The sequence below is a fragment of the Crinia signifera genome, chromosome 1 (genome assembly GCF_055691185.1).
Source record: "Crinia signifera chromosome 1, ASM5569118v1, whole genome shotgun sequence".
NCBI lineage: Eukaryota > Metazoa > Chordata > Amphibia > Anura > Myobatrachidae > Crinia > Crinia signifera.
The window spans coordinates 369,934,607-369,960,953 of NC_139217.1; the positions used below are offsets into that span (position 1 = coordinate 369,934,607).

Sequence of the window (26,347 nt, forward strand, 5' to 3'; positions counted from 1 at the left end):
GGATTGACAGCTCAACTGATCTGGTACATTTGAATGTGCCCACACCGCTGTAACTCTCGTTAAGAAGTATCTCACAGTGTGTATGGAGAGCGCACTGCCTGATCAGTCTGCCAATATATCTACAGATCAATTGATCTGCAGATATATTTGCAATTAGTGTGTTCTCAGGTTTATTCAAAAAGACCAATGGGGCATACACACGTAGAGATTATGAGGCCATTTGTTACTACATCGCTCAGGAAATGCCCATACGTTGCTCCGTGTGGAGGGTCATAGCGATGGGGGCCCGGGAATAATATCCAGCATGTGGGATAAAACAAGTTAATTGCCAGTGTTCTCAGCAGGGAACACTGGCCCTGACAAATCGCTCAGCACAAAGCACTGACACTGCAAGTTTTCTACGTGTGTAGGACCAATAAGGATTTCATTTTCTAAATCTGAGATAAGGGGTCTATATGGAAAATATAGTGAAAATCTGTATATTGCATGTTTATGTGTACAAAAGGAATTTCTCTCCATTTTTGCGGTTTGCAAAAGCTACATTTTTGCACTGCCATAGGCACCTATAAGCACAGCTAAAGGCCCCCATACACTAGCCGATTTTGGTCAGATTTCGGCCAGATCAGTCGGATCTGGCCGAAATCGGACCAAAATCGGCTAGTTTTGATGTCCCCTTAGATCCGATGCGCGGTCCCGTGCGCATCGGATCTGCGTCGGGTGGTCGGACCTGCTGCACGTCCGACCACCCGACTTGGGACCTAGTGGGGCGGCGCGGCGGTGGAGGGAGCAGGGGGGGCTGGGGACGCTGCAGGGGACACAGGTGGCATAGAGCTGGGCAGGGGGAGCCGGGAGCTGTCAGTACTGAATAAAAAAAAAAAAGCCCATACAATGAATGGGCGGCCTGTGATTGGCTGAGCGCTCTCTCAGCCAGTCAGCAATTGGCTGAGAGCGCTCAGCCAATCACAGGCTGCCCATTCATTGTATAGGCTTTTTTTTTCTTTCACTGACAGCTCCCGGTTCTATGCCGCCTGTGTCCCCCGCAGCGTCCCCAGCCCCCCCTGCTCCCACCAGCAGCCCTAAGTCGCCCTAGTGTATAGGGGCCTTAAGTTTCCCGGCTGTCAATTAGTTAGCTGTCTTTCAGTGTTTATCACCTGTATCTGCTGAAAACTGTATCTCCTCAGAGAACTGCATACAAAGTCAAAGTTGCAGGTGCACAAAATCAAACTCCCAATTTAATGATCAATATTGCGATTAAAATTTAGCATTTTTAGCGAGGTTCTTCGCTTACTTATGGCCATAAGTAACATGTACATGGACCCCCTATCTTCTATAGTAAACAAATAGCACTTAAGTAAAGTTTTTGTTTAGGGTGGGTATGCAACCATGGTGCGTGTGTATGTATATTAATATTGTTTTTTAAAAACAAGTTTATTTGCTCTGTAATGAATTTCACAGAAACTCTGCATTTCAGTAAGTGTATTTAGACTTTTTTTTTTGTGCTGAGCCTCATGCTCTTTTGCAGCTCACTCAGAGGGTTACTCATGCCAAACCTCCTAGATTCTCCATATCCATTCCAGTTTAGACTGTTCTCCTCTTAGTGAACAGGGATAGAAAGGGATTATTGGAGTACCAGATATTTTACCCTTTTTCTTCCCAGGACAAATTTTAAACTACGATAAAATGTTTTTGGTTCCAAATCCCAAAACTGAGCCTATTTTATTTTTTAGTTACACAGCTTTGTTTTTCCGTCATGCTGTTGCTATCTGGTTTTGTAGGGCACATTGCAAAAATCTTGCTTCAGCAGCCAAAAAAAGTCTCTGAAATACTGTTCAAAGTTTATTCATGACTGTCCAATAGTAATCCTGTTTTTCCTAAGTAAACATCCACTTTGGTCTAAATTATTGCAGAATTCACGAACTGGTAAAAATACTTCCACTCCTCTGTACTGCGTGAATGTGTTGGGATATATATATATATATATCTATATCAAATTATTTTAAAATATATTAAAACACGCTATATATGAATAGTAATCTATTATAATACATTTATCAATTCATGTACACTGCACTACATCTTGTCCTGTTGGTCTTAAGGTATATTTCTATGGGGTATATTCAATGCTCTTTAGCAAGCTGTGACTGCGAGCAGTGCTGATTGCTTGCCGTCACGGGTCAGTATTCAACGGTCGAAATGAAAGGTGTAGGATTTATCACTAGGCTTAATAAGTTACAGGGAACAGCTAATCCTATCCGAATGTTTAAAAATCGACACATCTTCCATATGACTTTGTAGGCGTAGATAATAGAGATTAGAGTTCAGATTTTAGTAAATTTAAACCACGCCTTTGGGGATCCGAGGTGCATCAGATCTCCCCCTCTGCCCTGGATCCCCATTTGAGACAAAATTTGCGAGATCCTGCTGTCAAATCTTACGGTTCTGAATCTGGTGCCATTTTTCCACTTTTCAAAGTTCCATTGAAAGGAATGGGTGACCGTTGATGGGCTGAGAACCATCTGTCACGGCTCTCAGCCAATAAGCGCTTGCCCATATACTTCATTGGGGTGCTACTGGGAAAGTGGTCGCCGCTTGCATGGAGGCCAATTCCAGCAGCATTACTGACCCCATTGGCACCTCCATCTATGAGGACACAGCTGGTAACCCCAACACAACCGGAACCAATACAGGCCACAATCCAGGGCTTTTAGCGATTATAACTTTTTGCAAAAAAATAAATAGTTTTAAAACCCGCAAGGATGGTTTTGGAAAAACCCAATGACAAGGCTGGCACACATCCCTAATTGGATCTATTAGGCAGCATAGATAATTTATACTCCCTCCCCCTGGAGACCTGAAATGCAGCAGATACTGCTTCATTGAATGAGTTCATTTATTATGTACTTTTTTTTATGACTTATAGTCCAGTGGTTCTCAGGACCCCAAATGGCGCACATCTTACAGGTCACCTAGCAGATGTAAATGTGTAGTCATTACTCACTGACCCATTTTAATAGCCACAGGTGAAGCTATTTATTTGACATGTGATTCACTGGGAACATCTGTAATCTTAAATAGGGTATTCCAAACTACATTTTTTTTTTTTTTTTTTTTCTTACGTATTTAATTTTTAAAATCTGAAATGTGTGCCTACGTTCCTATGATAAACATAACACTTTGTTTAACAGCCAAAATACTTTTTTCTCTAATAATCTAATCTTTACCTCCTTTTTTTGTAGAATGTCCGCATAGATCCAAGTAGTGGGTTTGCTTTTGAAATGTGGAGAGATCTCCCGGTGCCCTTCTTTATGTCAATCTACATATTTGAAGTGATGAATTCTAAGGAAGTTCTTTTAGGAGAGAAGCCAAGGCTGGAAGAACGTGGACCTTATGTTTACAGGTACAGAATTTTTTTTTAAACATACTATGGGTTAAATGTATCAAACCTTCTAAAGAGTGGATACGTTGCTCTCAGAACCAATCTCTAGTATTTATATAGTACATCCCTAAAATGATAGCCTGGTTACTATCGGTAACTTCTTCACTCATTATCCCTTATGTGAGGAACCTGTGTTAATGTGTTGGTCATGTATCCTATTCAGTGTTTCATGTAAGATTTATTTATCTGGTAGTTTGTCATATATGATATGCAGGATGGTTTTCCACCCTATACTGCTCAAATGTGACCTTTTTTGAGGTCCTGTCAAGTGCATGGGGCGACCAAGACCAGGAAGAAGAGTGCCCAGTGTTACAGCCATCTGGGAGGTTATAAAGTGCAGCCTTCTAGGCGCATTGTAAGCCAAATGCAAGTGACACAGAGCAGAGTACTAGGTGCTGGGCAGTGAGACTGCTTGCACACACCTAGTTACTGTCCTGCCAGTTTAAAATACTTGTGCAGGTAGGGCACTGGCTTAATGCTTCACAAGGAAGTTCTGGGTATGGCCCATTCCCCAATGCTATGAAGAGTCATCCACATTGTGTTATGATAAGTCAGTGATTATGACCCCTTGATTTCGCTTTTAGGAAAATGTAGTGATTATGGCTCGGTTATTAGCAGGAAGCAAAATAATATTATGAAATTTATAAAGTTTAAAATAGAGAAGGAAACGCTAGGAATAAACTGGGTCCTCCCTCCCTCACTGATCACAGCTGTTGCCTTTTTCCTCCGAGTACTCACACTTTTTTTTCTAGTGCGTGTATTCCTGCATCCTTATGCACAGTTACTGATCTCACAAAATGGCTGCAGTACTATGTGTGTGCAACAGATGCACCAGTTATAATTGTACGATTGTAATTCATATATGCTGAATGCATTACTAGTGCTCTCTATGGCATACATACAGATGACTGGTATTTGGTATGCGGCTGGCAAGAATACTGAAGGAGGAAATCCCGACCATCCACCCCCCTCCCCTGCTCCTCCGTAGCCTGAACCCCCTCCCCCTTTCTCTGGGTCTAGCCCTAATCCGCCCTGGTATACTTGCCCTCGGCATCTCTGCAGCCTGGATTCTGGCACCCACATCACTAATGTTGAGATTCCAGTGCTGATCTCCCGGCAGTAGACGGGATGCCAGCGTCAGTATAGCGAATATATAAAATTCTATATAAAGTTTGTTTTTATTTTATTTAATCTCGTGTGTTTGTTTTTTCTACTTTCGTGGCTGACCATTTAGTTTGTTATAGCTCCTGTGCAATCTGACACCTGCATCGCTATTGGTGAAGCATTACATTTCTAATTGTCCCCTAAATGTTTGAAATTTAACGTGATGTAACTTGACCTCACCGCACACTGTAACACATTACCGCTTATTACAGTAAAAGCACTTCTACCTGGTGCAAAGAAACCATATTGCTGACTGTCGTCACTTCCATTCCAGAAATGGTCCACGGCACATTGCAGAGAACTGAAACCTATTTGTCTTCCTTCACAGTGAGCGCAAGCAGAAATTTAACCTAACCTTTCATGAAAATGGAACGGTCTCATTTATAGAAAAGAGACTCCTTTACTTTAATCCTGAGAAGTCAGCAGGAACTGAAGAGGATTATATAGTAATTCCAAACATTCTTGTCCTGGTAATAAAATATTTAAATTATTATTATTATTGCAGTAACGCTAAAGTTTAATTAGCACGGTTAACACTTTCTGATGACATAAACTACTAATGATTCTGCTTTATATAATATCCAGTGTAAAAGCTACTGCGTTTTCTGCTGAATATATTTTGTATTTCATACTTTAAAGGGGATGCGGTCATTTGGTCTACTGCATTATGGTAGAAAGTCATTAGGTCGAATCCATTAGGTCGACATGCTAAAAGGTCGACATGACTCTAGGTCGACATGGGAAAAGGTCGACATGATTCTAGTTCGAAAGGTCATTAGTTCGACAGGTCATTAGTTCGACAAGGTCATTAGTTCGACATTGTCTATGTCGACATTCACAAGGTCGACATGGAGTTTTTCACTGTTTTTTGAGCCAACATGTGCCGACAGGCGGTATTTCATGCCCTACCATCCACTAGGGCGTGGTGGGAGAATAAAATAGTGTGCCGAGCGTAGCGAGGCACCGTGCCCGACGCATAGCGAGCGCAGCGAGCGATGCGAGGGGATGCAGTGCACTTTAAACTGTGTCCATGTCGACTGTGTTGACATTCAGGTAAAAAAACAGTGAAAAACCCCATGTCGACCTTGTGAATGTCGACATAGACAATGTCGAACTAATGACCTTGTCGAACTAATGACCTGTCGAACTAATGACCTTTCGACCTAGAATCATGTCGACCTTTTCCCATGTCGACCTAGAATCATGTCGACCTTTTAGCATGTCGACCTAATGGATTCGACCTAATGACTTTCTACCATAATGCAATAGACCAAATGATCCCAACCCCTTTAAAGCTACCTGTGGTTTTATCAGGGAAAAATAGTTGCCAGACAGTGGCACTGGGCATATGTGATGGAGCCTTTGAATTTGTGCTGGCAGTGTGATTGACAGGAAGTGACTATGTGAGATAATGAAGAGTGGTGGCAAAGCGCAGGCATGTTACTTTTTTGGGGCTGTATATCTGAGATCTGTTGCTATCATGTAGGCAGAGAAGCATTGCAGAGGCATTACTCCTGTTGTATCAGTCTACGTAACCATAGACCAATGGGTGCAGTCTGTCCTCTGTTATTGCATCTCATTCGCAGCATATATACAATATCTTCCATGGGTGTGTCTTCATTCCTGGACGGCAGCTTGACTTGTAAACATTAACCGTTATGTAACTTTAAAAATTTCAAGTGCATTAAGGTACAACTTGGAACCTGGTCCTGTCTTCTAAATGGATTGTTTTAACCTTAGTGCCGTATTTTGAGCAAGTAACTGTAGCTTAGAACACTTTGCATCGGAGTCTGTGTCCTCTACATGTTTAAAGAGTCCTAATATTTAAAGTGTAGATCACATTGGACTTCTCAGGGAATGCTCATGCAGCACACAATTCATGAGAGGATGGGGAAAATGGCATTGTGAGCATTGGATAGTGAAAGTCTTATGAGCCTATCAGCACAGTTGTAATGTTAGGTTCTGATTTGTTTTCTTACCATGTGTTGAAAACAAATTTTCTAATTTTTTTTCTTCTTTTACAGGGGTCTGCAATGATGATGAAGGATCTGCCTTTGCCTGTTAAATGGATCATTAGTGGAGCATTTACAAGTTTCAGTCAGGAGCCCTTTATGAACAGAACCGTAAAGGATATTTTGTGGGGTTACGATGAGCCATTTCTGAATTTTATAAATACAATTCTCCCCGGTAAACTTCCATTTAAGGGAAAGTTTGGCCTTTTTGCTGATGTAAGTTAATGTTCTTTTGATCAAAAATAGTTTTTATGCGGCCTTTTAGTGCGTGCCTGCATTTTCTCTTGTAATGCGGCACACATACGTTTACTGGTAGGACTTACACTTGTAGGTTCAAAACTGCAACACCCATAACGTGCGAAATATTGACGTTGCTCTGGATGGTGGCTTGAGACTTAATCATCAGGAATCTGCCACAGTCAAATGCTCATTCTTTCATTTAAGAAACATAGCCAGAATCAAGCACTTATTTCCCCCAGGTCTGCCTACAGTCATACATGCATTTGTATCATCACACCTAGACTACTGCAATGCCCACTACCTTGATTTCCCGTCTCCAAGTTACAATCCTCAATATTATTGTCCCTGATCCAGGTCAGAGACCTGTCAAACACATTGTCAATAGTTTGAAGGTCTGCAATGGTGAGCAGCTTTTCCATCATCCTTTTTTATAGAAAGGAAGGCCAAAGCCTTTTGGCTACATACTTTAAACAGAAGAACACCATTGTATTGAAGCGACCCATAAACCTTAATACAGGCGGGTGATCAGGAGTCACAGCTGAGGTGATATGGAGTTGCTTTTGATTGTGAATTCAAGGAAACTGTGTAGATATTGGAATTGTGAGAAATTAATGGTTTTTCATATCTTTCACTGGAACTGTTTAATTTAAACTACAATCTTCCCATACAAACATCACATTGGCCAGTTTCCTCAACTCCTAGGGCTTCAATGACATAATCAGTTGGAATCAGTCTTTACACCATTATGGGTTAGCCTTGCAAAAATAATGGAAGTAAGCTGGTCTCTACCTAAAACATCTTTCCTGCATTTGGAGGCCCTTTTTGACATGTGACTATGATATGTGACAAGTGTCTTCTTTTGGAGTCCTCTCTTCTCTCCCTAACTGCTGGCAAAGCTTCTAGTGAGTTTGCTTCTAATTAAACTAAATATTGCTGGTTGTATACTTGAAAGGATTGCACAGACTTCATGATGGAGGCCGTGGTCCTGGCAGTATGTTCCACATAGTAAAATCTTCCATTGTTGGTAAAAAAAAATTTCCCAACCAGGAAGTAAAGGCTGATCCTATATTGTAGACTCTATAATAGTATCTTCCATAAGGAACCTGCATCTTATTCCATCCAGGCGGCAAAGGATCTGCAGCAGTTCAGAGCTTAGATCTTACCACTCTGGTTTTGTGGATTCAGCAATTGTGTGTCTGTAGCAGTTGAAGCCAGAGTATTGTGCTTGAATACCCTAATCCTACTACTAACACATAAACATGAAGGGCATACTGGATGTGCCAAAAGGCTTCTGTCTGTCAAACTCTATGCCTCCATGTTAGGAAATTTTTAGTGACCCACCACCTTGGGGGGGTTGGGAAAGAATGGGAATTAGATGGGCTGTTAGTTTTAGGGAGCTCCTGCTGATTGCCTCCCTATCCTTCTGTATTATCTAGTTACTTGCACTTCCACTCACTCCCCATTCTGCTCGGCCTGCCGGGACCATGCTGCATCTGGGTAAGGAGAGCTGCGGAGCCGGGGGATGGTTATAGCCCTCCCTGCGGTCTGCGACCTCCCACCTCGTGTGCCCAGGACCTCGCTTTTGGTCTGCCACTGCCGCAGGGGCTCCGTGCGGTGGGACGTGGTGGATTGCAGTTGCAGGGGCCGGGTCGATCATCCAGACACCTGCAACCTCTTTTCTAATCCATGTGCATTGGTGCCAGATATGGAAGCGCGTCCGGTGGCTGCTGCTGGGGAGGGGGCACAGGCATCTCAGCGGCTCTGTCCCTTTCCAGAGCCAGGGCTGCTATCTTGAGTGAGGCTTCCACCGACTGACGGCCGCTCCTAAGAAACTTGTCTTGGGCCAGCACTGACCAGGTCTCTATTATAAAGACACCCAGCTTAACACTAACAAAAGTCTAGTTAAAGAGCAAAGAGTGCTCTCAAATATGCTGGATATTATGCTAGGAAATCCTCCACTATGTTAATTACAACATTTTACTGAAATGCCAGTGAGATACCATGATGTCACTGGTATTCTCATCATGGACATTTGTTACCTAACCCTAATGCCATAGCCCTAATTCCCTGAACCTATCGGACAGGCTAGTTCAGTGGTTCTCGAACTGTGGCTTCCAACCTTCTCAGCATGGGGTCGTGACTCCATGTTGCTGACTATAAGGCTGATGACTTCTCTATTCTACAGGTGCCCATACACGGTCCGACAGGGCAGTGCGATGAGATGCGCGCTCCCGTGGGCATCCCATCGCACAGCACATAGTCTGTGCTGCCTGTGCTTTTAGTACTAGATTGCATCGGATCTACTACAAAAAGCATGGTGCTGTAGCACATTGTATACTTTTTGTACTAGATACTATGCAATCTAGTACTAAAAGAACAGAGTTCATCGCATCGTGTATGGTCCCCTTAAGTCAGTGATTCAAGGAGTGCATTTTCTGTTATATTAGACTCCTCCCATCATTTTGGGTCTCCACAATGCTGCCATGTATGTGCTGTCTGCCGACTACATATGTGATGAACTTCTGCAGTAACTTGCTGGGGTCCTGTAATTATTTTTATTGACAGTTTTGCTATTTGACCATGCTAAAACTGTTCTATGTTCCCTACTCTATGGGGATGCCGACACATGTCTTGTTTATGCAACATCACAAAAAAATAGGCTCTGGCTCTAAAACGTTGAGTCAAGGCTACATACAATAAACCTCTGAACATGTTACACCTTCACTGCAAAGTCCTCATTTAAATTTTCATAATTTTTTATTTCCTGCAGTTTAACGACTCGGACTCTGGTATCTTTACTGTTAACACTGGAGTAGAAGATATCAGCAAAGTCCAAATGGTAGATACATGGAATGGACTCCATGAGGTACTGACTTCGCATTATTTATACATCAAATTATATTCATGATCTGTAAATTTAAATGTAACTTATATTGATATCAAAACTGAGCTTCAAAATGACCATTTTAATGTATGCAATTTCACAATCATGTTGGTTACTTGTCTTGTATGGGTTTAAAAAATGTTTTTAATTGTTTCAAATTGGTCAATTTTAACAAATTGACCAAAGTGTATTTTTTTTCTATCTAAACACTTATTTACTCCAGTGGCCCATGAGATGCAATGCGATTTTGCTACGGAGAATAGCCCTGTACGCTTACAGCGTACTGGGCGCCCTGCTAGAAAACAAGTACCAAAAATCCTGTTCAAACTTTAGGGTGTTTGTCTGTAATAGGATTCAATTTATTAATTCACCTTAATAGTATGTCTTTAAATACCCAAGTTTGTGTATTGGTAACAGTAGTAGGCAAGGCATGCAGTCAAAATCCCGACAACCATTGACCGATGGCCAAAATCCCGACAAGGTCAAAATACCGACCTATAGAATGTAGACAGGTAAAGTCAACATGACTTTCGGTCGCGAGGTCGACGTAGGTTTTTGACCCGACATTCGGTATTTCATGCCCTACCATCCACTAGGGCATGTTGGGAGAATAAAATAGTGTGCCAAGGGTATTTAAAGACATCCTATTAAGGTGAATTACTAAATTTAATCCTATTCAGGACAAACACCCTAAAGTTTGAACAAGATTTTTTGGTACTTATGTATTATCTGGGCTCCCATGTTAAATGCACCCCATTTTTTCATACCCCTACTATCCAACTACGCATGGAGTTGATTTTATATAGTGTGGCGAGCGCAGCGAGCCACCGTGCCCGAAGCGTGGCGAGCGCAGCGAGCCCCGCGAGGGGACGCGGTCTCATAAGAAAAACGGGAGCCCAGATATTACATAAGTACCGATTTTTTTTATATAAAAATTTCTCTTTGGCAATAGAGACCCGCAAAAGCATATGAGACGCTGAGCAATACTAGAGACATTTATTACACACACGGTATCCCCGCATGTGCTGTTTTAACACAAACTTTGTTTCACTTGTTTGTATATGTTCGTATGTCTTTTTAAAATATTTTGCAGTTTTAACTATTGAATAACTAAGTTACATTTTATTGTGTATTTATTCTTCTTGTGGTGCACCACATTGAGACATGCCTTTTCTTTCCTAAACCAAAAATGTATATTTCTGTGTCTTCAGGAGCACACCCGTGAACTTTGCTTAAAGTATTACTCAGACTATTACAGATAGGGGGCCGAGTACTAAAAATTGAATTAATTGTACCGTTACATTGAATCCTGTGCGACTGGCTCACACATCTTTTTGGGTTATAAATCCATAGGTTAATTACTGGCATACCGAAGAAGCTAACATGATCAATGGAACAGCAGGACAGATGTGGCCCCCATTCCGGACTCCTTCCCAACCTCTAGAGTTTTACAGTCCAGATGCTTGCCGGTAATGTGCTAAAAAACCACAACGGTCTTCAGATACTGAAAGAATTGTCTGTTTCGTGATTGTGCAGTATATTCCGTTTCAGGGAAACATGATGCCAATTTTGACATTGAGAAAAGAACTATGACCTCAGATCTGCCAGCATCAGATGATGTAAAGCCTGGCCTCGAAAAGGACTGTTTAATATTAGTAGTGAAGGACATCATTACTTGCGTAGATTCTATAGGGCTATTTCGCAAGCTTCTAAAGCCGAGGAGCGTTCCGAATGGCAAGTTACATAGTTGCATAAAAGATTGAAATGTCCTTTACATCACATGACATTCCCAACATCCTTATCTTTATAACCCTATTAGATTACCAGGTCTCCCCAGAAGTGTGGACTAGACAAGAACACCGTATGTTGTAAAGCTATCCACAGAACAATAACACTGCACTGTTAATTGATCTTAAATGATGATTAGTATGTGCCAGTCTGTGACTTTCACCACTTTCATGGCTACACAGTATGTCATTGTCAAGTCGTTTTGCACAGAGCAATGTGCTTAGATATGTAGCATCCCTTTCAGTGTGATCTTATCATTCACTGTCTGTATTGGCATCATTTTAGTGGGATTCATTCATTGGAGAAAAGAACAAGCTGTGATCTCTAATTTTATAGTTTAATTACCTGAACCTATTGTATAATCTGATTGTATTGTCTGCATCCTTGCCATAGACCGTGTTCTTGTTTTTTAATCCATACCAAATTTAATATTTAATTTATTATTTCTGTAATTATTCTAGGTCCTTGACATTGGTATATGAAAAAGAGGACTCCTTTCGTGGTATACCAACTTATCGATACACTTCCCCTGACTATCTGTTTGCAAATGGAACAGTTTATCCTCCAAACGAAGGGTTTTGTCCATGTGTCGCCTCTGGTGTGATGAACGTCAGCTCCTGTCGCTTTAGTATGTACTCCAAGAAATGTCTTTCATTATTTTATTTGGTGTATAAAGGGGTTGGGGGTTCATGTAGCAGGGATGACCTTAAGTTAACAAAAAGATAAGCAATATAAAAACCTCTTATTTGGCAGGTCTTTTGGTTTTGACTATAATGGATGGGAATGGTTAAGGTAATCTTTTAGTCGTTGGCCATTTTTAATCGGCTAACTTTTTTTTCCCCCTCAGTTAAGTAAAATCTTGCCTCTTTAGGTGCAGTAGATTTATGTCTGATTGCTCTGGAGCAATCTGTGGTATAATGACAAATCTGTCCTTTTGATCACTTGAAAAACTATGCATTAGAACAGACCTGGCCAGAACGTCAATCGCGATCTACCCGTCGATCGCAGAACTCACGCCGGTAGATCGCGACCAACTTCTGAAGTTTAATTACCTTTAGTTGTTAATTGCTTTCTGCAGCTAGCAACGGCTGCAACCTTCCCGGGGATGCATCGCAGCTGGTGCGTGGGTGCACGGGTGACGTCACCGTGCAACACTAGTGAGGAGCTACAGTATGGTGGCGTTTGAAGCTGCCTTGCACGGGCGGGAAGTCTATGGGGAGCAGCGGCTGCCGAAACGCTCATGGAGAGCAGTGGCGGCAGCAGCAAGGCTCCTGAGGATCAATGTTGGCTGGAAGGGTCATGGAGCAGTAGCTGCAGGAAGGCTCAGCGGGAGCAGTAAGGCTCAGTGGGCATCGTAACTGCCTTTAACATGTAATATTGGATGGGAGTATTGGTTTTTACTAATGTCTATTTTTTCATGTTTAATGACAGGTATGCAGAGAAGGGGGAGGGGGTCTCTTCAAAGACAGTACTGTAGTTTATCTCTGATAAATAGGATAATGGGATGGATTTGTGTGCCCTCTTAAAATATATAAATGTGTGTTATATATAACCGATATAGTTTGTATATGTCCATGTGCCCTAAAGTACATTTTGGCTACTAACCTATGTCCTAATGTGAATTTTGGCTTCTACCGTGTGGCAAAATATGAATGTTGGCTCCTACCGTGTGTCCTGATGCGAATTTTGGCATATTCCCTGTGGCAACCTTAGATCTGCTTGCACATTCCACATAATTTGATGGTTGCCGACCATCGAACGGTGTGGGTGTTACCCGGCAGCCTGCGAATGGATGTTTATGTAAAACATCCATTTGCAAATGTATGCGAATGGTGGGCCGGCGTAGCAACAATCGCAGGTTGGGATCTAGTTCACTGGCAAGGATGCGAATTTCCATCTGAGAGAATGAGCCAGAATGTGTGTGTGTGTGTCTGTATATAAGTATATGTGCTGTTGCAGCTCTAACTGCTCAAGATTTTAAGATATGAGGCAGACTTGGAGCTCAGACTATTCATTGATTATCTACATAAACCTGTTCCACACAGGTCAAATAAAGGGGACACTGAAACCAAATGCAGCCACACTACTCAAAGCTATTCCACTTAAGTGTTTAATGATGCTGACTATTTCTTCCTTTTGGGTGTTAAGTTTTTAGTTCCATGACTCACCCTATGTGGAAATGATATTACTCATGCACGGACTCATGAGGAGTAGAGCTCCTTACTACTTACTGTAATACCCTCCTTGAAGCTTTTTGCGCGCACACACACACACACACACACACACACACACACACACACACACACACACACACACGTGTTAATGCAGACATCAGACTTGCTGCATTATGGGATTCTGATTAGAGACTTTACTTTGTCTCTTTATATAAATTGCTGTGGCTCTTCTAGGAATCTTTTTATCCAGCTCAATAAAGTTTTTGCACTTGTTACATATTCAGTAGCTAGAGTGTTGTATTGGTCCTGTACAGATCTTTTTATCCATACTCCCATATAAGGATTCAAATGTATAACTGTTATCTATTTTTTTAAGTTCATTAAAATGGATTGTGAATGCCGCTGCTTTCTGACATGCAGCCTGTAAAGTTAAATGTAAACCTTTACATTTAGAGTAATGCATTCTATTCTGTGTGAGTGTGCTTTCCTTAATGCAAAAGCATAAAGAATTCCTGGCTTTTAGGTTAGCTCACCTCTGACCAGCCATAACAACAAGCTCTCCTCCTTTTTTACACAAGTCCATTGTTGCACATTTAGCTGCTCACTCAGATCTAAAGCAGGAAAGTTGGGAGTCCCTCCCCTCACCCTGTCATTGTGTGAATAGACCAAAGCAGAGAGGATGGGGGCTGGCCACCAACTTACAAAGCCGCTGATCAGACCCCCACATCGGTGAAAACAGGGGCGTGGCCTTGCAGGAATGACTCTATCTGTAGTTCATGTCCCCTTACCACTAAGCCATTTGCCCACCAAGCCATTTGTCCCTCTTTCCCGGAGAAGTTGGAAGGTATGCGATGTGTTCCCTGGATATACTTACATGTTCATTTGCATCATTGGGTAACAAGATCTTTCTGTTTTGCCAGATGCTCCATTGTTTTTATCTTTTCCTCACTTCTACAAAGCTGATCCGGGATTTCTGGAGGCTGTGGATGGGCTACACCCAAGTGAGAAACTCCATTCACTCTTCCTAGACTTACATCCTGTAAGTATGTTCTGCTTTGTGTTTTTAGTTGCTGATTTGCTTACAATACAGCAGTGCTTACCACTTAATTTTTTTCATGGCATTCTGAAGAAAGATATATAATTAATATAATATTTTGTTTTTCTTTTAATTGATAAATGTATCTTTTTTTTTTTTTTTTTTTTTTCCAAATGTAAGTAAATTGTGCCTACCTGTGATCCTTAGATTCAGATATGTGGTGGTGTACTTATGTGCTTTGGATTGTCCACCTGTTTTAGGATGGTCAGGCACTAGCACGTTTTTGTCTTTCACTATTTGACCATAAATTTCATTAGGTCCTAGACCACCAACTCAAGACACCCCTGCAAGAGCATTGCAACACTCCAGGGTGCCTAGGAACACTGTTTAGGAACCACTACCTGGCAGGTAGGGGTGTAGAAATAAGTGGTGTACATTTTGTACATGCAATATTCAGGGGAGACCAAGGGCAGAGGTTCAGCAGGGTCCACTCCCGGTGGGCCACCATGTATCGGAGGACTGATTTTGTTGGCTGACATGTAGCCCAGGCCCTCCTCACCGTACTCCTCACTTTGCATTGTCCCTATAAATTCTGGTATTGTATATCTGAAGTACAGTAACTCTTTATTATGTAATACCTCTGGTGCCAGGGGCGGGTTCAAGGCCCCCCCCCCCACCTAGACTGTCGCCAGTTCCTATTCCACTGTCTGTTGTCGGAGGTAGCAGTAACTGGGCTGGGAGGTGGCAATGGTGAAATGCAGCCGGGGCAGGACAGGAGTGCACACACCGGCGGCTGCCTGCTGACTTCATAGTTGTCACTGTGGTGGGCAGCCGCTCTGACTGCATTGTCTGGCAGGAGCTGGAGGCTGAGAACGCACTGCGGCGGGATGAGTATACCAGGGGAGCCCAATGCATCTATACACAGCACATGCAGGGGATATAGGGAAGCCGCAGACAAAGCGCAGCTTGGTTCTGTGGTGTCAGATGACTACATCGCCACCTCAGCCTCCTCTCTCCAGCCATAGCAGGTATAGTGAAACTTTATCCCACAGTTTCTCCTCTGCCGTACTTCTCACAGCTTGCTGCCAGACCTACCACCCCCAGCTTAACCCCTCCACTGCTGGTATGGGCACTCAGTATGTGGCATGCCTGGTGGTGACAAGTCTCACAATGTGCCCCCCCGCCAGAAGAAAAGTCTAGATCCGCCCCTGTCTGGTGCTGCCCAGGTTGGACAACTTCTACAATTTGTATAACGCTTCCTTTGCAAAAAAGTGAAATCAAAACTTTTTTTTACTTCAACAGTCAAATCTGTGTACAAAAATGGACACTTTTGCATGATCTCCTTTTCTGCAGGTGTACCCCAATGCTGTACAGTTCAATAAACCTGTAAGAGTTTTGTGTAACAACTTTAAAAGTAAATCCACGAAAATCCTGTGTCTCTACAGAGATTGACGTAAGCAGCTCATAAGATTTGTAAGAACTACAGTATGCGACAGCAAAGCCGTTTTTATTCTCCAGGCACCATGTCATTCGGCTGCTCCATTCACTGTTTATGTTGTAAACAATAGAAACATTATTTTGCATGTATCTTGATATGAAGCACAGCAGCCTCTGTTTGCGACGGGAATTCCATGCTAGTAAATGGGAGTCATTCAGGACATCTGGAAACACTCTGAAAACTGTGGCACAAGTGAAGTTTCTAGGTGGGGTGCTTCCCATAGGACATCTGAGTCTCTTTGTGGCTTACTAAAAAGAACTCCTTATTGTACTTGTACATGGAGAGGTGGCTGAGGAAAATAGTTGTAGGATGGGTTTGTATAGTGCAGTGTTGTAATGAACAATGTTGGGGCTTGTGGGTGCCAGCAGACTAAATAGAGCAGTGTTGGATAAAGCCTAATGATAAAAACACCAGAGGGTGGGTCTTATTTTTTTTTTCTTCTATAAATTCAACATCCACAGTGTCAGTGACTTTCCTGTGGTCGATGTCCTAGTTTGGAGCTATTGAGACATTGCATTTAGATGTAACCTGAGGTTATAGGCTTTTAAAATTAGCCCAAACATAAAAAAGTCTAATGATTTTTTTGTGTGTGTGTCTAGGGCATGTATTACTAGATAATAGTAACACTACTTGATATTTATGGTTTTTCTTTCATACCGATGGCGGCCACTGGACAGGTGGGTGTGAGCACAGCTACAGGCACCAAAGAGATCAATATTCTTTGGGTGCAGCCCGGGCTCCTCCTCCACACCCCTAAATGCTTCCGATATTTTTTTTTTTTTGTGCTATCCAGGAACATGACTCCATTCCCTGTTCCCCCTTTTTTTTCTATTAATTATTATTTATCTTTTTACTTCTGGAGACAGCCTACTTGACTGCTCCCCTGTGGCCTGATTTAGGCCCGCTGGCCTCCCAAGGTTGGACACTCGTGCCTCCCAGCACATGGAAGACGCCGCTCCCCTACCACACGTAAGCGGATCCTCCCCTCTGATGGCGAATGGTGCCTCAATCCTGTGTCCATGTTGATATTTGGGTCAAAAAACTGAAAAACCCCATGTCAACCTTTTGACTGTCGACCTTGCAGCATGTAGACCTAATGACTGTTGACCATCTTTAGGTTGACCCAATGATCCATACCCCCTCAAAGTAAAGTGTCAGCGCTTTCTGTCCTTTTTTTCAAAGGTGTTTAGCTAAATGGATGGCGATCCAGATGTTCCTCCAGGGTGTCCTTCATGTACAGCCTCCCTTTGTGCCGCCTAGTCAGCCTTGGGACCTGACTTTGGTTTCATCAGCCCTCCAATGCGCTCCAGTTGAACTGCTAGACTCTGTAGATCTCAGGTGGCTCACATGGGAAAACAATGTTTTTGTTGGCTATGGCCTCTCAGAAGTAAGGATAATGTTTCAAGGAAAACCAAGAAAAACAGAACAGTGTGTGAGAGTGGGCACCAAGTGTCCACCATGGATTCCGATAAAAGGATTTTACAGAGAAGACCAATTTTTTTTATTTTCACCTTTTCAGCGCTAAAGAGGAGCGGGGCTTGACCTCCGTACTGTAGGTAGTATAATACTAATATTATACTATTATAATGTAAGTGTAAAATACTTAAACTATCCCAGAAAGAGGAGTAGCTTTTAATTCATTTATAACACCTTTTACACAAAAATCCCAAGTCTGACCCATGTAATTGAACACTACTTTAGCCAGTGTCACTGCTGCTTGAATCTGTGTTAACACTGCAGCCAGGACCTGTGTTATTTCTGGGTATCTGGGTTGTTCCTTTTTCTGGTGTTTAGATTATCTTCTCTCCTCGCTGTTCACTTTTAGAGTGACCCACATTGCAACTAGGGATGTGCACCGGCCACTTTTCGTGTTTTTGGGTTCTGATTACCTTCAGGTTTCGGGTTCTAATGGGTTTTGCCAAAACACCCCCTAAACGTTTTGTGTTTGGATTTTTGGGTTCTGATATTTTTTTAAAAAAAAGCATAAAAACTGCTAAAATCGCAGATTTTTGGCGTTTTTTTTTATTTATTTTTTATTTTTTGCTCCTACGCTTTTAACCTCAATAACATTCATTTCCACTCTTTTCCAGTCTATTCTGAACACCTCACAATATTGTTTTTAGAGCAAAAGTTTGCACCGAGGTAGCTGGATAACTATGCTAAGCCACACAAGTGTGCGACACAAACACGTGACTCATGTAAGAGTGGCACTGCAGCGGCAGACAGGATGGCAGTTTAAAAAAACTAGGCCCAAAAAAGACCCCTATCTGGCTTGATCGTGCACTGTTTACCATGTGCAGCCAAGGAGCAGTGGGCATTTCATGCAGCACAGAGTTTGTCTTCAAGTGTGTAACTGTTTAGATCACTTTAAGACCCCTATCTGGCTTGATTGTGTGATTATGATTATTATTAATTAATGTAATCTGTTTAATTTTGATCATTATTCATTTATTACCAGTCGTCTCTTAAATCATTGCCTAATGGGTGGAGGGGAGGGGGCTAATCAATTTTAAGGTGGCAGATGGAAGAGTTCCTTCACCTCTCTAGGACCCCTGGGTTGGAGATGCATCACTTTTCAGCATCCGGTGTCTTACTACCTAACCGTACATGTATGGGTAAGCAGCCAACAAGACCCCTATCTGGTATGTGAGGGCTATCTGGCTGCTACTTCTCTCACTCAATTGATCGCTAGGGTGGATTCAGCTATCTGGGTCGCTAGGCGGTTGTTTCCTTTCCTCCCTCACCGCTTCACATGCGTCCGGTGCAGCCCTGCTCCTCTGCCTATGTCGTAGGTGCAGAAACAAAGTGGTGAGGAAAAACAAATGGCACTCAGTGTATAACCAGAATAAAGAATGCATTTTAATATCACCATTGATAGGCACTTGATTCCAGCAGATATTGGTCAGAACCTGCGAATATAACCACCCTTTCTCACATAGTGTCCAGGGGGTAACAGAGGAATACAGATATAGTGCAAATTATCCTTTTAAAAGTACAGATTTAATAAAAGGTCCACACTTACAATAGGTAGACAAATAAAACCGCATTGGTGGTTCCACAGTGGCAAAACAGCATGGTCAGGTTGGAAATAAGCAGGTCCAAATGTGAGTCCAAAGCACCCGTCCGGAACAGGGGGTCAGAGGCACATGGATAACCGCATTGACCAGCAAGCGTTCTCCTCCAGGGAACCGTCAAATGGTAAACACTCAACGCGTTTCAGAAAGTCCTTTGTCAGGAGTGTCCTAAAACTACTAGAGACCAACTTATCAAAACTGTTGTACTCCATATGTCGTAGGTGGCCGTGTAGGCTTCAATGGCCTTTTGCTGCTCCTCCATCCTCTGCAGCATATAGAGGGTGGAGTACCAGCACGTCACCACCTCTTGTTTAAGCTGATGGCAGGGCAGGCAGTTTTTGCTTCTACTCCAGCCTTCGGCAGGCAGTGGTACACGTCAGTGCACCAGCAGCATGGAATTATTTTTTACAGTTCCACGCAGCACTGCAGGACAGGTATTTATTTTTTCATTAAATTATATATAGCAGCCTAGTATGTACTAGGTAGGTACACTTAGGCAGTGGCAACAGTGGACTGAGTAAATAATACTGGCAGCCTCTATTAAGTGCAGGCAGCACCAGTGCACTATATATAATTAAATATTAACCCCTTCCCGACATATGACGTACATTTACGTCATATGTCGGTTGCGGGGGAATCAAGCCAGCTCACGGAGTGAGCTGGCTTGAAAGAGAGCAGGTAATGGCTGTATATTACAGCCAGGCACCTGCTCTCACGGCCACGAGCGGCGAGTTCGCCGATCGTGGCCGTTTAACCCTTTAAGCACCGCGGGCAAAGCGCCCGCAGTGCTTAAATAGCTGATCGGAGGGGGGGCGCCCCCCTCCGGCGCTGATCGCGGCCCCCCGCGGCGAGATCGGAGGGTGCCGATCGGTTGCCATGGTAGCCAGGGGTCTAATGTAGACCCCTGTGCTGGCCGTGTCAGCATTCCTATTACATCCTGCCTGAGGCAGGATGTAATAGGAAGTGCTGAAAATCACTATGTTCAGCCATAGAGCTCTATGGCTGAACCTAGTACAGGCGATCGCGCCCCCTAGTGGTCAAGTACACTAGGGGGCCTTGTAGTAAAAGTAAAAAAAAAAAAAAAAAAAAAGTTAAAAAAAGTTAAAAAAAAAAAAAAAAATATTAAAAGTTCAAATCACCCCCCTTTCCCCATTTCACAAATAAAAATAAATAAAAAAAATAAACATATTTGGTATCGCCGCGTTCCTAAAAGTCCGATCTATTAAAATATAACATTAGTTATCCCGCACGGTTAAAGGCGTAAACGGAAAAAAGTTCCCAACGCCAAAACTACGTTTTTTGGTCGCATCGCCTACCCAAAAAAAAATAACTAAAAAAGATCAGAAAGTCGCCCATATCCCATAATGGTATTAATTAAAAAGTACACTTCAGCCCGCAAAAAATGAGCCCTCACCCAGGTCCGTAGGTGGAAAAATAAAAGTTATAAGCCGCAGAACATGGCGACGCGACGCAAATTAGAAAAAACGTAAAATTTTCTATTTTTTTTTTTTAGTGGTAAAACGTATCGAAAACTATTTAAGTTTGGTATCACCGGAATCGTAACGACCCATAGAATAAAGATAACCCATCATTTTAAACGAACTATGAACTCCAAATAAACCGTAACCAGCGCAAAATTGTGGAATTGCGTTTTTTTTTCTTTTTACCCTACATTGAATTATTTCCTGATTCCCCAGAATATTATACGGTATAGTAAATGGTACCATTAAAAAGTACAACTTGTCCCGCAAAAAAAAGCCCTCATGTGTCTATATAGCCGGAAAATTAAAAAAGTTACGCTTATTTGAACGCGAGGAGGAAAAAAAATAAAAAAGTTAACAAAAAAGGCAATGTCGGGAAGGGGTTAATAATATAGCAGCCTAGTAGGTAAAGAAACTACACTACTAGGTAGGTAGGCAGTACCACTGCCTGTGGTCACCACAAAAGGTAGTTACAGCAGTAGCAGACTACTATACGCACCAGCAGAATTTATAATAATTTTATTAGGTACTGCTTGGCACTCAGTTGCACACGTCAGTGCACCAGCAGCATGGAATTATTTATTACAGTTCCACGCAGCACTGCAGGACAGGTGTTCTTTTTTTAATTAAATTCTATATAGCAGCCTAGTATGTACTAGGTAGGTACACTTAGGCAGTAGCACTGCCAGTGGCAACAGTGGACTGAGTTTAGGTATAGCACAGCACCAGAGGTAGGCCCCAGCACAGAGGAGACAGTAGTACTACAAGTACACAGTTAGACTGTCCTCCTTGCTAGGGTGATCCCACCCTAAGCAGAGAGGAGAACAGAGTACACAGCAGCACTGATCGAGACGGCCCCAGCGAATAAAATATTGCGGTCAAGCTCAAGTTTAAGCCCCAGCAGCAGCACCAACACACCCTCTCCAAACCCACTACTAGACTGGAGTGAAGATGGCGGGAGCCCCTCCTTAAAGCCTCGTGAAATCCGGCGCCGGGCGATGACGTTTTGCTCGCGCGGCTGGTCCAGAGTCAGGCGGGAATCTCCGAGCGCTGCTCTGAACCGGGCTCGGATTGACGTCTGTGGGGGCTCGGATCTCCAGAATCCGAGTCCGCACATCTCTAATTGCAACATTAACTTCGCAGTTTACACAAGTCTGAGCCAGTGACCAGGATCGTATTTCAAGGCAACAGAAGCTGGGTTGATCTTTTCACACCAAACCTGGTTCTGGTTTGCCCAGCCAGTACCCTGTATCAGAAGCTTGGTATGAAAGGAGTAGAATGGACTATGCTTCATCAATTTTCAAAAGACCATGAATGAAGTAAGACATGTGGTAGAGCTCGCTTTCCTGGCACCATCATGTTGCCCCTAAGCAGGTATTCTGTTTGAGCAGCATTTCACGGAATTAGTGAACTCGTGCAGGATTCTTCCTCCCTTTCCCATACCTGTGCCAGTGGTAACTTCCAATGTGTGGGCCAAACTTCCCGCTCTTAGCTCACTTCGGTAAAGCAGTCATCTTACCATCAGTCATGTCCTGTTAGATGGTAAACTGGCCAAATTATAAGCCTCTGTCCATGCCAGTGTGGCTGTGCCAGTGCTTTAACATCTGGCCGTGCAGCTGGTGAGGGGGCCTGTGGGAAGTAGGAGTGTATTGGAGTGCGGAAGGGGATAGTCACGCTGCGGGGAGGGGCGGCGCCACGCTGATGAGGTGAGCCTGAGATGCGCTGCGGAGGCTTGTAAGCATAATACAAGCTGCTGGGGGTTGTGGAGGAGGGAAATCAAGCTGCGGGGGGTCACGCTGCATTCAGCTTACACCACCAAAAATCCGGCAAAATCGGTTATCTGTATGCTGCACATACTTGTTGTACTTGCTTTTCATCGCATTGATGAAATGCTATTTAAGCTCAAAACGCACGCCCGCATCGGGACGTGTATGGGCACCTTTACATATTGAGGGCGTCGCCTCAGACTCTTTTCAGCTGTGCCCCCTCTCTGGTTCTCCCAGTCTCATCTTTGCTGTTCCGTTGAACCTCACAACCCCTCAGCTCCCATACTTCTCATAGGCAGCTGGTCCTCCTGTCATAAGGCTGTCCAGTTTCCAACAAAGTGGGGTCTATTGGGGCTCGCATTGAGGAGATGGGACAGCTTTACATGGTTTACTTTATTACATTGCCGTTATGTTGTTTTTTTTTTTTTGTACCAGTGCTGTAACTGAGCATCATAGGTTTGATCATGTAAAATTGTGAAATGTCTTATCAACCAATTAATTACTTATCTTGACAATTAGAAGTGTTTTAGTCATATTGCTCTGACCTGTGTAGCCAAGAAAATGAATGATTATATTTAATATGGCTAGTACTATGAATACATTTAAATGTTTTTCATACACCCTGTTTTGGTTAAAGTTCCCTATATATGTAGGTGTTCTTTACACCATGCTTGGCCAAACCTCTAGACAAAGTCCAAAAGCTGAAACTGAGTTCTGGCTTTCTGATTTTTTAAATCTGCCGCTGTCATTAGTCTGACCTTGTGATGAGCTTTATACCTATACGCCTATGGTATGTGTTGTATAACAGACACTTACCACATCAATGCCCCCTATTTTTATGGTCTTCATATAGTGTTGCACATGGTAATTGTATCTCCTAGTCATGCCAGTGTGCTAAAAAATTTTGTAGTTACCTTGACTTTATTATCAGGCTTAAGCACCCTGGGGAAGTTGTAATGGGCCATACACATGGGTTTCCGAGCGTTCTGAGCGATGCCGCTTCGTTTAGAACGCTTGGTCTCTCTCAGCACAAAGCGCTGCTGAGTGAGGTGTAAAGGTGCCCATACACTGTGCGATGAACTCTGTGCTTTTAGTACTATATTGCATTGTATCTAGTACAAAAAGCATACAATGTGCTACAGCAACATGCTTTTTGTACTAGATATGATGCAATCTAGTACTAAAAGCAAAGGCTGCACAGACTTGCTGTGTGCGGGAGCGCGCATCGCACACGAAAAATGCAGTATATGGGCATCTTCAGTGTTCTCTGACCAATTAATAACCGAATTCAGAGCGGTGGGGCCGTGAATTTAAATCACTCCGTGGTCTGCGCACGCAGCGATTTTACATGTGTTGTCAGGCATTTTCTGAGCGCTTTAGTAAAATCGTTCAGAAAATGCCGCCCCATGTGTAGGGCCCATAAGAAAATGTCCCTGCCAATAATAGTCTTCCTAATAGGCTTTTTCTTTGCAGGGTACATCTACCTTCCCATTTTAGGAATGTTAAAATGTGCCTTGTTCTTTATTGCAGCATCCAGCTAAGATACCTCTCTCTTTCCCTCTCTCTCCTGCCGCGTTGACCTCTGGGTGATGATACACATTCACTTCTTTTTATGTTTAATCCCTAGATTTTTATTAGATTATGTTTATGGTACTAACCCCATTTAGAGTATAATTTTCTCTATTCCAGGAAAGACAACCTACTGGTCTGCTTTCTTCTCGTAATGGGCTATGCAGTGGGATTTGGACTAAATTCCAGTAGTGCACCCAATGCAAAAGCTGTAATATTTGAGCCTTTAAATGTGTGCGGTTTTTTTCTCTCTCGTGGCAGTTGCGTGTAGTTAAGCATCCAGTATTCCATAGTACAAGGATTTCGTGTTGATTCAACACGAGAAGTGACTTAGATAAGAGGCACTTAAACTCATAAATTCATTAGGCTCATTACCCCTCAGTGATAAGTGACAAACACCGACCATACTTCTTTCCTAGTCTTAGGTCAAATATTACCTTCTGTTTTTATTTGTTCATTTTTTTTATTGCCCTTTTTATAATAGCATTAAACTTTGGTACTGAAAGTGATAAATGAAAAATGATCGATGATTAACTGGTTCAAGTCCAGTGTTGTCTTTGTCCAATAAGTTCTAATAGAATAGTGCAGAATATGTCTGTACCAAGACTTCGTTACTGAGAAATGACGGGAAGTCTTATGAAGATCGGTAAAGTGATAGTGTTTGGTTTTTATCACCGGCCAATCAGCTCCTAACTGTGAAGTTACAGGCTTGGTTTGAAAAATGACAGGTAGGAGCTGATTGGCCAGTGATAAAAACGAGACACTTTCTCACTTTTCTGATCGAAAGGATTCTAGGACGCGAGGGCACGAGTTTAGATTAGAAGAAAAAATTTTGTTCATCTAGAAGAAAAATTTCTTTAGTCAGAGTAGTCAAACTTTGGAACTCTCTTCCTAGAGAAGTGGTGTCGGCAGACACTATAAATAAGTTTTAAAATAAGGTTGGATAAACATTTATTGGTTAACATCCATGGGTACGAATAAGTAACATAATCTGTCTTTAAAATATCAGAACATACATACTATACAACAAGGGATAAGTTATTATAATACCCCCTTCCTTGTGACAAAACGCGCAGGGAGGGGCTTGTGTTTGGTCCGACGTGCTGACGTCCTCATTCCACCCGTGTCCAGTCTGCCTTCAATCCGACCAGTTTGAGAGTGGTGCAGCATCCTAACCTGAGGTCTTCCGACTACTGTGTAGCGGCGGCTGTTCCATGCACATGTTGTCCGGGCTGTGACTGTGTACTAATCGGCTGGCAAGCATATATTCTTTTACTTCAATGTATGTGAGCTTTATTACATAGTAAAAGTGTTGCTTTTTATTTGGCTTATTGGTGCGTTTCTTTCTCTCAATTTCTTTATTAAAAACATAGGTTGAACTAGATGGACGCAAGTCTTTATTCAGCCTCACCTACTATGTAACTATGTAACTTTACCGCACTTAATAAATCTACCCCTGAGTGACAGAGTATACCCTACTGGTCTATAATGACTCCTTCTTTTTCAAACCTACAGTATCCTTCTGTATAATTAAATATACTCTTAATACATTCATGTTACATTTGGTTCATTGAACAATGGTTCAGTGGGATTTACCCAACCTTTGTCATGGTAAATGCATTTGTAATTAGCACATTAGGAGCATGCAATATGATTTTAGATGTGCAATGCATAAGTAGAGGAAATGCAATCTGACTTGACTGGTTGTGAACTGTAATCTCTGACCTAAAGTACTTGTGAACCATCAAACACAGAACTGTATATAAGCAACACTGCACACTGAAGAAGTCATGTGCTCTTCCTTCACAAATTTGGAGCTCAACGGAGGACACTTTAGAGTCATGATCTTCTACAGCTACAAGTGTGGTCTGTGACTGGTTCAGGACAGTGCTTACTCCTCAAAACCCTGTGCTTGAGTGGTTTGCAGAATTTTATGACTGGAGGAGGACCCTGGAAAATCAGAAGTGCTTTGGCTACTTGGAGAAGGAAAAAGACCTGTTCTTGGGATCGATCTGATTGATGCTCCAATAAGTGTCTTTGGCTTGAGCATTGCTTCTGCGCCATAGGTGCCCTATCAGCTGACTTTAGAGCAGAAGGAGGTTCGGGTGACTCTGCAACATGCTTGCCATTTTTAATGGCGGTCACTCAAATTCTGTCTTGGAGGTTATCGGTGTTGATGAATACTGGATCTAGTTTTACCTGGATACCAAACTGTTGGCACAGTG

General features: G+C 42.6%; 1 protein-coding gene across 4 annotated transcripts in view; it reads left to right on the plus strand.

Moving 5' to 3' along the window:
* SCARB1 (scavenger receptor class B member 1) overlaps positions 1–26,347 on the plus strand; it is a 71,233-nt gene that overhangs the window by 20,269 nt on the left and 24,617 nt on the right. For all 4 annotated transcript variants that reach the window (XM_083150700.1, XM_083150708.1, XM_083150713.1 and 1 more), the window contains exons 2-8: positions 3,237–3,397; positions 4,929–5,070; positions 6,625–6,828; positions 9,623–9,718; positions 11,090–11,205; positions 11,986–12,152; positions 14,619–14,737. In XM_083150700.1, the coding sequence (XP_083006826.1) occupies positions 3,237–3,397; positions 4,929–5,070; positions 6,625–6,828; positions 9,623–9,718; positions 11,090–11,205; positions 11,986–12,152; positions 14,619–14,737 (1,005 nt within the window). The remainder of the gene's footprint in view (positions 1–3,236; positions 3,398–4,928; positions 5,071–6,624; positions 6,829–9,622; positions 9,719–11,089; positions 11,206–11,985; positions 12,153–14,618; positions 14,738–26,347) is intronic.